Raw genomic sequence first — 14,429 nt, 5'->3', positions numbered from 1 at the left:
AAGCACTGTACTATCACATAGTCAGAGGCAGACCCTGGCTGAAAAAGCTTTACAATGTATATTAACCTTGTAAAAAAAAAGAGAAGCAGTTGATATTTCTTGGCTGAAACAAACCTGCTATATATAGTTTTTCCTCAAAGCTGTGCATTCTCTGAAGTTTGTCCCCTTCAAAATTTCCTCCCCTGAAAGATAGGGAAAGGCACTTCCCGATCATTCATCTGTTGTGTTGTGACTGAAGTGATGGTATTCTGCATTCCTGACTACGAACTGCAAGAATTGAAAGCTTTCCAAGACTTTGGACACCAGACCAAAACCAGATCGAGCTTTTTATTTTTCATAATCAAGTCACTACATGACATCATAAACCTGCTATGTTAGCAGGTTCACACCTTTGAAGATTCTGGTAACTGCTTCCAGATCAAAGGAAAGGACCAGTGACTGACACTGCCAATGAAATCCATCTAGAATAAATATGAGAAATTTCTGCTATTGATATATGGAAATAAGCATAGGAAAAGATGATGTCCTGGGTTCAATTCTGCAAAAACTCACTTTCCATTTTCAAACTTTATTTTCAACGAACTGATTTGGATATTTTAGGATGAGTATTACCCAAAAGCTTCTTTAGCTTTATGAAGGAAGAAAATGAACCTAACCCTTAGAGTATGGTTGCAAGAGGGGACAAATTAATTAATGGTATGGCTCTTGTATTAATTAACAAAAGAGCAGCAAAATATCATTTTCAGAGTTAAATGTACAAAAATTATTACTGCAAGTATTATGGAGCCCCCTCCCCTCGCAGGAGAAGTTAAATTACCTCTTTAAACCTGCCTCCTATATACCATTTTAAAGAAAGGAACAAACCATATATTCCTAGCTGTAGTATAAATGAAACATCTACAGTAGCACTGAATTTGCTAAAAGGTTACAATTAGCCCACTCCACAGGGACAAACTTTCGAAGATTCAGAAGTATTATTCCTTTTGTTTAGAATACCAGATTCCACCTGCTCCACAATACCTCATATCTCGTGGATGGCAGCTGACAGAATCCCACAGATCATCTTTTTTAAAATATTTTTGGGTGGCAAGAGACATAAGAAGAATGTGCATTCAGATATATCTTTGGGGAAACTCTGATCAAACAGGTCTATGCTACTCTCTCTCAAGATACCAATATTTATTTTTGTATATTGTTCGCACAAAAACATTGCTCAACCTGTCTGATTACATGCTATATATGGTAGATGCAATTTAAGAGGATTCTGTGAACAAGCTTCAGGGTTGTGGAATTTGTGTCCCAGTGTTTACTATAAGAAAACAAATTGATCGTTTTATTAGAGCTCGAAAAGTTGAGATGGGAATTGAAAACAGCCAGAAAATCAAATCAGATGCAGGAAGGTTGTTCATAATTGTGGGGAGGAAAAAATATGGAAGAAGGATCTATTTCCACAGTGGCAAAGTGGGAACAAGAGATCAAAAAGACACTGGAAAGGATGCATTCCTTACTGCACCCCAAAGATTTGCAAACTGTCCTTTGTTAAGATTCTACTGGAGGGAGAAGGAACAGGACTATACTCCCTTGATATTTTCTGTGTAAGGGTAGAGAGGATTTTATTGTACATACTAATTCAGAGAACAGGTTCACCCTTCACATTTACCTTTCAAAAAGCAATACAGTTTAAACTGCTTAGGAACAGGGGCTCTGGTATTTGAAGCATTCCACATAGAAGATGACAGAGGGCTTTTGACTTGCTACTAGAAAGGAACACAAGAGAAGAGACTTAGATTAGCATTTTGAACAGAAAGATAAAGGCTTTTTTAAATCAGTTTCGTACAAACCCATGTCCTCCAGATGTGAAAAATCTCATCAACATCTGAGAAATACAACTGAAGAATCAGTCACCTTCTCCAACAAGGGTTTGAAAATGCTCATGCCAGGAACATCAAAAGTGTGGGTTCCTGGAGCTCCAGCTACTGATCTATGTAAGTAATCAACTCCAACTACAGCCTAGATTGGGACTGCTTCATCATCTGGGTCTGCAATCAAAAGATCTTAGTAAATGATCCATATTTCCTGTTAGTATTATGCTAATGCTGGCTCATGTTACTCTTTTTCCTGCCCTCTGGATGAAGATTCTCCTACATGCAGCAGTCTACGCAAAGAGCTCACAATGCTAGTCCTTAGTGCTGATGCATATAGGGATCCCATTTTCCTCCTCCTATTTTCTGGAAGTGTGATGGAACTAGTTACCTGAGAAAGAAGCTGAGGATATCAATGTTGCAGCACAAAATTCTGGATTCCTAGTTGTCTATACTTGCCTGATTGACCTTCAAAGAGTGGGTAAAACTCTTCATCTGAATTGATGAATATGAGATACACATTGTATTGCTTATGTTAAAATTTCAAATGTGTTCATGAAAATCCAACTATTAAGTCCCAGTTTTAAAATTTTTAAACTGACCTGTAAATTGTAAAAAAAAATATGTTAAATGGTAGTACTAGAAGTCTGTTTCTGTCAGGCCCTCATACCTGTAAACAGCCCATCCTGCTCCTTCAAAAATCTAAAGAGTTAGCTGCAGCAAGATTTTTATACAATGCATTTACATGGAACAAAACCTCAGAGCAAAGCATCTGTTGGAAAACCCTACAGAAATCTGATTTTCAGCCAGATACTGTGTTACCCTGTGGCTACGGAAGCAGAAAACAAATTATGTTAAATTTTAAATGAGAAAAAAAAACTCATCACTCCCTATGATTTAATCTTCTCATTGCTTCTAGTAAAGTGCACCTGCATCATTTTATTTATTTATTTTTACTAATAAATGCTAGAGCTATTTCTAGTTAACCCCATCTCTTAAAAAACAACAATGTATTTTAATGGGTTCATCTACAGTGATGTAGGTTTAAACTTATAACATACAAAATACATTGTAGTTTTAGGATAAATAAGATAGCACACAAGATTTACACAAAACACTAGAAAGAACAAACAGGCTTATGATAATTTTAGAGTAGCAGCCATGTTAGTCTGAATGCATCCGATGAAGTGAGCTGTAGCTCACGAAAGCTTATGGTCAAATAAATCTGTTAGTCTCTAAAGTGCCACAAGTACTCCTGTTCTTTTTGCTTATGATAGTGGAACTCTAAGATGACAAGGTCACCTTTCTTCCCAACTTTACCATTTCTACGTCAGCCACTTGAATGTGTGTCTGTGCTCTTTTACTAACCACTTTTTAAAAGTGACAATCAAGATGAGTGAATGGCCAATCTTGGTTTTTTAAATTAAATATAAATACACACAGCCCTCTTTCTCTCTCTACAATACGCACAGGGAGCCTGGAGTGACCTTCCCACTTTTTTCCTATTAACAGAAAGGAACCTCATTCAAATAGATTCCTTATACTGCAAGAGTCAGGGCCAGCTGTGGCAGCTGCCTGAAGAGACTGCAACAACCCTAAGACAATTGGGGCATACAATAGAGAGGGGTGCACCCAAAAAGGAACTAGTGCAGCACAGAGGAATACTGTTCCTTCCAAAGAAGGAGAAATAGCAGCCTTCTGACTGAAGCACCTGTGCCCCCTTCCTTTGGGAACCTGGAGAATTTTGGGTATAGGGGAGAAACAAACTCCTCCTTCACAGGAATTGAGAGAGAACTGAAAAGAGGGCTGGGGAAGTGTAACCCACCACAACTGGAAACTATGGCTCCCCTGGGAATAAGAGAATCAATCCCTCCAAAACATTCAAAAAGAAGGCATGTGTAATCCTCTAGGCGAGCCCAGCCTGGGCTCCAGTCTACTAACTCCAGCCCTAAGTGTAAACTTCCCAGACCTCCCACTGAAGCAGGACTACTGGGCTCCCCTCCTTGCAGACGTTTGGTCAAGGAGAAAGATGGAAGGCAGAGTCTCTGAATCTCCCCAGCCCAGAATCTATCTCTTTGCACTGGGCAAATCCTACATGCTCAGAGAGGGCTCCTTGCTGTGTGGAGGAGATGGTGGAGAGGAAAAGAGACTTGGCCCTCATCTCACCTCTCCGTGGCAGATCAAGCAGACTTCTGGAGGGAGTGCAACAGGGCCACTGGCACTGATGCAGCAGCAGAATGATCAGGGATCTTGTGGCAACACTAGTAACCAGCCCACTGGGTCCACGACAGAGCCTCACACTCACTTCTCCACTCTCTCCTATTGTTTGTGGAGGGGGCTGTTTCTTCTCCTATTGCCAGCTTCCAAATGGAGCGGTCACAATTCAGGTCCAAAATTTACCAGACTAACCCAAGCAGCCTCTCCCAATCTTGGAGACAAAGGGGGTGTTTCTTCCCTTACAACCTCCAAAACTGTCCTAAGTTCACAGGGGAAAGAGACACAGGTGGTCCTGTTCAGCTCTCCACACGGTTGGTTTTTTTGGGGAGAGAAGCCTTCTCCCAAACTGCACCAGATGGTGGAGGCAAAGAGGGGAAGAACCCTTCCACTGCTATGTATTACGCAAACAGTAGATTCACTTGCATTATGTCTGTTTTACACTTCTGTTGACTCCTGTCACATTCTGAAAGTGTAGTCTGGGGTTTTCACTGGGGGTCTAAGGGAATTAGTCACCTAACTGCCACTGAAAGTCAATTAGATATGGGCACATAACTCCCTTAGGTTCCTTCAAAAGCCCCACTCAAACTCTTTGGGTTATGGACCATCACAGTTGTTACATGTGTGCACAGCACAATGGTGCTGATCACTGACTGGGGCTTCAAGGTACTAATGAAACACTATTTAAAATACCAAGATTCAATCCTTCGGACACTCACTTTTATGACAGGTGACATCAGTAATGAGATCCATACTTTAATGTTTTATGCTAATTGTTAACAAAGTTTATATGATCTAAGCTGTTAAATTCTTTACAATTTTACAATCAAGTATGCCACTTTTGATCCAGCTTTTTAACTGCACCCTGTGAAATCTAAAAACCCAACTGGCTTCTCACAATTCTGATGCAGAAGAATCTTCATCACAAAGTGACAAGTGAACACCTTTTAGTTCAGTGAACATGGAACCTTCTTCCAATGTTTACAGATAAACCTCTGATCTACATTATTTTATTTCAGTTTTCTTTAAAGAAAAGAACATAAGGCCCTACCAGGTCAGGTCCATCCAGCCCAGTATCCTGTCTTCCAACAGTGGCCAATGCCAGGTGCTTCAGAGGGAATGAGCAGAACAGGCAATCAAATGATCTATCCGCTGTCGCCCATTCCCAGCTTCTGGCAAACAAAGGCTAGGGACACCATCCCTGCCCATCCTGGCTAACAGCCATTGATGGACCTGTCCTCCATTAATTTATCTAGTTCTTTTTGGAACCCTGTTATAATCTTGAACTGTCAATGCTGCAGTGTAACCCAAACACAGCTACCACATTCCCAGCTTTTTAAACCGATCTGGATTGACTGTCAGCAGATGCTAAAAACCTAGCAGGAACAGACATTTAGTTCTGTTTATCTCAATTCAAATGCTCAAAAATTGTCTCAGTAAAGGTACAAACATAATTAGCAGTTACATTTCTATCTGTGGATTTAACTGTAACAGTTTTTTTAAAAATCTGTGTTTCTGCAATAGTGCTCAATTGTTGCTGTACCTTTAAACCAGATTCATAATTAAGAACTGAGCTAAAATATCTTGTAATTTAAAATCTTTTGGAATCAAACACTTGTAAAAGAAATTACCACTTTTTATAAATCTAATGACTAGCAAGCTCCACAGTACACAATTAAATCCACTGGCTCGGTCAGAAAATGTCTAGCAAAACATGAACGGTGATCAGTGCTGTAAGTTTCTCTTCCAGATTTAAACCTTTTCAGCACCCAACCAGGAAGTCTGTTTAGGGCACTGTGCATTTCTGGGGCATGTTTTTATATAGAAGGTTAATGCACATGAATCTACAGCAAAAGCTGCATAATGCAGCTACCAGCACCCCCACCTCAAACATTAATTTTCTAGAACATCAACTGATGGTCAACACACCTCTCTCAAACTTAATATAACGTTATAAAGATTACAGGGATCCAATTATTCAAGAAATCTCAGCCCATTAGGGAAGAGGTATAAGCCATGGGCACAATGATTGGTTTGCCTTTTTGCTAAAGTTAAACTGCTTACTAGTCTATACAGCTGACCTAAGAGTTCCAGCTATGCACTAGCACTCTGGAGAGCACTGGTGCCAACCTCACAAATCAAAACTTTATCCTTAGCAATGGACTCACACTTCCCTATGAATTTTTTTAAAAACAAAAATCAATAAAAGGGACTTTATGCTTTAAGTTTAAAATATTCTGCATAAGGAGATGATCTTAGTATTTTGTAAATAAAGTTTAAGTGTCATGTCCCACACTTTCTCCAAAATGACACATTATAAAAAGAAATGTGCTTAATTCTAAACGGTGTACCTAATTTAAATGATACTTTCAGACATTTTTGATAAATATGAAATCACATTAAGTAGTTATTTATGTTTTAATATGCAATAAAAAGATTACAGCACATGCAACAACAGAAAATATATCTAAGTGTGGTTTAATCCTGAGAGCTTCTTCAGGCCATACAAAGGAAAACATGGTATTTTTTCTTCCTATAGCCTGATAAAAGACTTAAGGCCAAAATACCGTCTGATATTCTATCTTTTATGCTATGTGGAATTCATTGTTTTACACACATTGACTCAGTTCCAAATTGGTGCCTACCATATCTGAAGAGAAGAGTGCATTCTAGGAGTTAGTACACACCTATGGTGTTGAAGACTACCAGTGGGAAAAGCACAGTATTACATTTCTTGGTTGTAAGTACATTATGCATGTAATGCAAGTATGATTAAGGTAACATGTTATTGTAATGTATATCAGTTTGATTGTTAGTCTCCTAGAATGAGCTCTCATTTATTTCTTCATGATCGTCTCAGACTCCAAACTTTGCCAGCACTGTTCATGTTGGCCAGAATACTACACATCTTAAGGATATAACTGAGCAAAGCAGAATGCTTACCAGCAGCAACTACAGCTGGAGGAGGCGAACCTGCCTCACCACCGCTTGTTTGGCTCATGGATGCTACAGATGTTTCTCTGGAGGGTGGTAACTGCAACTCCTTTGGGAGGAGGTCATAGACAGATTCTGAGAGAATAAAAAGGAGAAGAGGGGTTTAAACACAGAGATCAACTGTCATTTTTATAAACATGGATTATATTAAAGATTTTAGTCTAGGAATATAGACCATCGATGTGGCATCTCAAGACGCTTCATAAGTTGCTGCATAGGTAAATTTCTTGGAGATCACTGACCCATAGAATCAAGTTGATTTAAAAAAAATTAAACTTAAAATACACAAGTTTTGAAGACTGAGCAAATTTGCATTTTCCCTTTCAAGGCACAGAGTGACCATCTATGAACCTGCAACACATAAGGATGCCTTTGAAACAATGCAGATAATGAAACCCAGAACAAACCACCTGAGATCTGGAAACAAAACTACTCTCAGTATCAAGCAGTGGAAATAGCTTCCAGTGGAGAATAGAACAACATTTAGGAAATAATGTAAAACCTTCCTATTTAATAAATCTTTGTCATGATAACCATAATCGTGGTCACAACACACGTCACCTCTTTCCCTCCCCGCCCCAACCAAAATAAATAAATAAACAAACCTATCCCAAACGAAGATTCTATAAACTGAAAGGGTATCAGAAAAGAGCCAGAACCCGCTAGAGATGCTGTTTTATGTGGAAGGCCCTCAGACTCTACGATAATGTGTGGCAGCATAAATAAGTATTTTTGTGAACGTATCTGTTGTGAAACAGTTATGGCTGCTACACTCCACATGCCTGACACAAAACCACAACAGCAAAGTTCAAGATGTTAAGTCACCTAACACCAAATTCACTCTGCTCTTCCACTTTTACTGCTGATTCAAAGGTTAACTATTCACCTGTAATCACAATTATTTAAAATGAGCCCCATAATAAAAGCTGCCACTGCATTCAGACAATAAGAATATGCCATCTATCTACTTTACAGTGTATTTATTAGCACACTTGGTAAAGCCAGAAACATGGGTCTTTAGTAAGATATTAACAGGCAGGTATGGAGCCATCTCTACAAAAGTGATGCACAAATGCATACCATTACTGTTTCATGCACCCAGTTTAGGCATACAAATACTCTGATATACACATGCAAATGGGTTTACATGTGCATTCCAAAATGCCAGAAAACCTTGACTTCCCCTGTATCACGATACTTATATGCCAGATACATGCAAAATTCTATATGCATTATTGAAAATTTGTCTGACAACAAACAACCATGCTGTCCAATCAAACCTAAAGTAATCAAGACTTGCACAGCATTTCTTCTGTAAGAGGAACTTCATTTAATTACGAAAGTACAGTCAGGCTGACAATGCAACTGACTAAAAACCTCTATCCAGAGTCAATTCTATAATGAATGGCATACATATATGTTCAAGACAAAAAAGGTTTGAGAAATCTAACCCTGAATAACTATAAGACATATATAGCAATTGCTTATCATGTCCCTCAACCTCAGAAGCTCACTAAATGGGGAAGAGTGAAGAAACTCTCACTGATTATTTGGATAGTAACTGGCCTGTGAATAAGAAAGTTACTTATCTTCATAATTGGAGATATGTAGTCCCTATCTGTATTCCGCTATGGATACACAGATGCGCTCCATGCCCCTGGAACCACAGAATCTTGAAAGCAGCGTCTGTTGGGCCACGCATTTGCCCTTGGTCTCCTAGTACTTCCAACCAAAGAAACAAAGGGTGGGGCAGACCAACAGCCTCCCCAGTTCTTTCTCTACCATGAATCCAAAGATGGGCTAAAGGAGAGGGGAAGGAGGACAGGTAGTAGAATATAGCTAGGGACCACACATGTAGAAAATCCTCCAGTTATGAATGTAAGTAACTTTCTTTTTTTCTTCAAGTGCTGGTCCCGATGTGTATTCCACTGTGGGTGACTGACAAGCAGTACTCACATAGGAGGGTGTGAAGAGGCAGATGGCAGAACGGTTTGAAGGACTCTCATTCCAAAGGATGAGTCAATGAAGGAGTCCTGTCTTAAAGCATAGTGCCTCACAAACATGTGGATGGAACTTCACATAGCTGCTTTGCAAAAGTCACACAGAGGCACATCTTGAAGCGATACCATTGATGTCATGTGTGTTTTCATGGAACGAGCCCTCATGCTCAGGAGGGTCAGAAAGATTAGACAGCTGATAGCAAAGTAAAATACAGCCCAAGATCCATTTATATATTCTATGAGAGGATATACCTTGACCTCAAACTTTTTCTGCTATGGAGATAAACAGTCTGGGAGATTTTCTGATTGATATTGTTCTTTGCAGGTAAACAGCTAATGCTTGGCACATGTCGAGGAATGAAGCCTCCTCTCTTCTGCAGATGTGTGCGCTTTTGGAAAGAATACATTTTAAGTGAACTGACTGGTTCAGTGGAAATTCTGAAATTTCTTTGGGTGTGAACCTAGTGTAGCCTTTTATTTTATTTAACATGAATTATGTAATGTGGTATTACACCACTGGGGTTCAGCTCTGGTAGCTACAGTTTCAAGTTTAACAGAGTGAAAGTCACATTTGCTACTTGCTTCAGAGTTAGAGTTTCTCGGAACACAAAGATCAAAGGTAGTGACTACACATACAGTCACAAGTACAAGGTCTAGTCTATTTTACAAGTTTATTCAAGTTACAATTAAAGTTATCATTGCCCAAGCATATAAAAATTCTATACAGACCTATGCACAAGTTACAAATATAGTTATAAGAACTGTGACAAAGCTCTGTCCTTGCCTCCATGGGTCCCGCGTTTCCTGGCAGCTTTCGCTAGCCTCAGAGGCTCACTGTGACCCTCCACGTAACCTTCTTTCTCTAGAGACAAGGGTCACAGTCTACTGTGCCATTTTCATCATAAGCCAGTGAGGGAGGTGAGGAGAAGTTATCCTTCCTTGCACAGTCTCTGTTGTTTCCCAGTCTCAGTGATTAATCAGGGGGCAAAGGTGGTGGGGGGGAGCCCAGGCCCACCCTCTACTCCTGGGCTCCAGCCCAGGGTGCCTAATAGTATCAGCTATGATTGCTGACCTTTTAGAAACATGACATGTACAATTCCCTGGGCTACTTCCCCCACAGCAGCCCTCACTGCCTCAAGCTCCACTCCACCCTTACCTCAGGGCCTCCATCCTCGTGCCCGATATGGTGTGTACTACTCAATCTCTCCAACAGCACAACTTCCTCCCACAGCTCCTGACATGCACCCCCACCTGACTAACTGGAAGGCTTTTAACTAGTTTCAGCCAGCCCCTGATTGGCTTCAGGTGTCCCAATCAACGTAGCCTTCTCCCTGCCTGGAGCAGCTGCCATTTCACTTATCCTGGTACCAGGGATTTGTTTAGCCTGGAGCTAATATATCTATCTCCCACTACTTTTCTATAGCCATCTGGCCTTGCCCTGTCACAGAACATAACATAAGAATGGACATACTGGGTCAGATCAAAGGTCCATCTAGTGCAGTATCTGGTCTTCTGACAGTGGACAGTGCCAGGTGCCCCGGAGGGAACAAACAGAACAGGTCATCATCAAGTGATCCATCCCTTATCACCCATTCCCAGCTTCTGGCAAACAGAGGCTAGGGACTCATATCCTTAACAACAGTGTCAGGATCTGATGGGTCTCTCATGGCTTGATCATCAGTAGAGGAATGGTGGAGTCTCCCATAGGGAGCTCAAATATTCCCGTTCTAGGCATCCCTTTTAAAATGTGATTCTATCTATACCTACATTCAGCACAAGTCCATAAAAATGTCAACCCTCTTTTCTCTTACTGGTCTGTGTCCATTGGAAACTTAAGGGACCCCCAATTTTCTATAGGCTGCGTAAGTTCCCTTTATCCTCATTAGCGCTGACACACACAACCTGTATCCTGTGGTTAAGACATGTCGGAGACAGATGCGCCTTTACAGTGTTTTTATGATCCAATATTAATCTTCTGAGTAATTTTCTGCAATCGTACCAGTTGGTATCTCTTTTCCCATAATCTTAGGGCATTAGGTTATCTTCCGGTCATTTATGTCATCATTTCTTGTCTCCAAGACCTAAAATTGCTAAGGTAAAGTCTTGCAGGCCTCAACAGGTTCTCATGTTTCAGCTGGTCTTACTCATGTCTAATACTTTGTTCCTCTAAATACTGATCAATCTTATACTTTTATAATCCTACAAATTAACTCTAACATACAATGAACATATGTAATATAACTGATTAATCATATCACACAATAAATGGATAATAAACTAAAATCATTGGCTACACTAGGATGTAAGTGCAATGAGACCTTCTCTATATGGAATATAGCATAAGGTGGATCTGCCATCAGAGCTAAGTTAAGTACCATTTTCTAGTGGAATCCTTTCTATTATTAATAAGGATGCTTTGTACAGCTTCAGGGCATGAATGTTCTAGAATCGATGCCAATCCAAAAACCATCATCTGAGATGGAATGGTTGGGGATTGGGGTGTCTGATTTTGCCCTTCCCATGGATCAGAAGATCAGAAAAAATGGTGAATGCTGACTGGTGACTGAGATGACATACATAGGAGACTCAGGAACCAAAACTGTTTGGGTCAGTGGGGGTGATGAGGATGACTTGTGTCCTGTCCTGATGAGTCTTCCATAAGACCCAAGGTAGGAGGGGTAAGAGAGGGAAGGCATAGTTCAGATGGTCTGGCCAAGGAAAAAATACAGTAACACCCTGAGTGTGACATCTTAGGGCTCTTCTGGAGTAGTATATGTTGCACTTCCTGTTTGTCTAAGAGGCCAATAGGTCCCTTATGGGGGTTCCCCATACAGCTAAAATAGTGCTCACCATAAAGTTGTGTAACTCCCACTCAAGGTCAATAGCAAAGCATCTGTGAGGGAGTCTGCTAGCACGTTTTTGATACCTGGAAGCTAAACGGTCTCTCCTGGGACTTATCGCTGCATGCACTTGTGTCACGCTAAGTATGATTTGTACCCCAAACTCAGTATCACGGGGCCCTGTTCGCTTAAAGTAATATTGCGGGTGAGAAGGAATGAATTTACAGCTCAATATTTAACTTTTTTAGCTAAAAAATTTGAACAATCATGTGGCACCAGAAGACACATTGTTCTTGTAGGCAATAAACAGGTCTTTAGTCTATTTCAGCTTTTAATACTTTAATCCTCCCAGTCCATCAGCTAGCTAAGTTATGCATCTCCTTGATGCGTGTAAGAGTAGGAATGGAAAGATAGACTTGGAAAGAAGTTCATCTGGGCTCATCTTCATTTGTGAAGTACTAACTGTATTAGCACGCCAAAAAAAGCATGCAAGATTTCAGACAGAATATATTTTGACACACCAACCCAAGACATTTATTCACCTAAATATTCTGATTCAAAATATCTGTCCAGAAGATTTAAATCCTGAGCTCTATTTCTTAATCCAGAGTGTTAAAGGTACATTTTTATTTATTTATTTTAAATATCACCATACAAATTACAAAATACATATTTAACTAAAAGGCAAAGAGAACAGAAGCGTGAAAGGAAGTTCAAGACCTAGGCTATTTTCAAATGAGTGCACATATAAACACTCCAATATAAAATAATGGGAATTACACCCATAGAAAAGACTAGACCCTTCAGCTTAAAACCATATAATGTAGATCTGTGGTTCTCAAACTTCATTGAGAACAAAAATTACTACACAACGCCAGGAGACAGGGACCATAGGCTGAGCCCACCCAAGCCCTGCCGCCCTGGGTGGGGAGGCCAAAGCCTAAGCCCAAGGGCTTTAGCCCCAGGCCTGTAACCTGAGCCCCGCCGCCTGCAGCTGAAGCCAAAGACTGAGCCCCACTGCCCAGGGCTGAAGCCCTTGGGCTTGGGCTCTGGGCCTCAGCAAGTCTAACACCAGCCCTGGCGACCCCATTAAAACAAGGTAGTGACCCACAGTTTGAGAACCCTGTAGATTAACTCACTTACATAATACCATTACTATGCATTGCACTTTACAGGCTTGCAAGAATAGAGTTTCTCTGCGCTAGAGAGATTACAATCTAAATGGAAAAAATATATTAAAAAGAAAGGGGAAAGGATAAGGCCTTAGTAACTGACCAAATTACATTTGGCATTGTAACACCACTTTCCCCAATCCAGAGCTGAGACACATCTGCTGCCTCAGCTTCTCCACTGCCAACAGTCTTCCCCAGGCTTGTAGGCCACTGTGGTACTTCTAGCCCTCTAGTCAAAGTCAAAAGTCCATCCCTCTTGGGGTAAAAACGAGTTCCAAATGAAGTCCAAACAAAACACAGTGCTTCCAACCATCTTCTTTACTGGGTCCCAGTCCAGTCTGTCCTGGTCCAAAACTACCCTTTACAGGGGACAGACTACCCTCTTCCAGGCACACATTATCATTAGGGAAAGAGGCTGCAATCCCTATATTACTTTTAAAAAAAACAGAAAAGGACAGAAGAGAGAGAACTGGGTATATTACTCAATCACAGGATTACTGTGAGCCATCAAAGCGATGCAGCTGTGAAAAGGGTAAACTGGATCCTAGGATGTATCACATAAGGTAATTCCAGCAAAGATAGGGAAGTATTAATGCCATTGAACAATGCACTGTTAAGATCTCATCTGGAATACACTATATGAGTCAGGTCACCCATGTTCAAGAAAGATAAATCCAATCTGGAACAGGTGCAAAGAAGGGCTATGAAGATGATCAGGGGAATGAAGAACTTACCTTACAAGAAGAAATCAAAAGAGCTAGGCTTGTTTAACCCAGCAAAATAAAGGCTGAGATGATATGATTGTTCTCTTATTCAGGATGGTAAACACCAGGAACGGAGAAGAGATATTTAAGCTCAAGGACAATGCTGGCACCAGAACAAATGGGTATAAACTGGCTGTGATATAAGTTCTCTCTCTAGTGCTTTTACCTTAACAATAAATAGGCTTTCACAGGAAGTGCTATGTGGTATCTTATAACTGTTGCCAATGACACTATGTACTGTCTCTGAGGGGAGAAGCAAGCAGGCCTGTCTAGGCAGACCGTCTTTTGCTGGAAAATGAGAGAGAAAACAGGGACCTGTTTGGTCAGAATGGAGAGTCTTGGGTCTCCACTCAAGAGAGATGGCGGCCAGGGGAGCTGGAAGCTTGAGAGTGGCTGCCCTTGCTGAACCATAAAGGAGATGTATAGGTGCAGTTGCCCTGAACTTGCCATGAATATATACAGGCTGGGAATTAGAAGAAGGTTTCTACCATCAAGAGGAGTGAGGTTCTGGAACATGCTTCCAATAACCATAGTGGTGGCAAACAACCTAACTGGTTTTAAGATGGAGCTTGATAAATTTGGG

At 40.6% G+C, this 14,429-nt stretch overlaps 1 protein-coding gene across 1 annotated transcript in view; it reads right to left on the bottom strand.

The window, feature by feature from the left end:
• The window catches only part of NFAT5 (nuclear factor of activated T cells 5), a 147,800-nt gene that overhangs the window by 95,145 nt on the left and 38,226 nt on the right, over positions 1-14,429 (bottom strand). The window contains exon 2 of the mRNA XM_077831518.1: positions 7,020-7,145. Coding sequence (XP_077687644.1) covers positions 7,020-7,145 — 126 coding nt within the window. The remainder of the gene's footprint in view (positions 1-7,019; positions 7,146-14,429) is intronic.

Source organism: Eretmochelys imbricata, chromosome 12 (assembly GCF_965152235.1).
Source record: "Eretmochelys imbricata isolate rEreImb1 chromosome 12, rEreImb1.hap1, whole genome shotgun sequence".
Taxonomy (NCBI): domain Eukaryota; kingdom Metazoa; phylum Chordata; order Testudines; family Cheloniidae; genus Eretmochelys; species Eretmochelys imbricata.
Note: the sequence above shows the minus strand (reverse complement) of the source record. Positions and strands in the feature narration are given on the sequence as shown.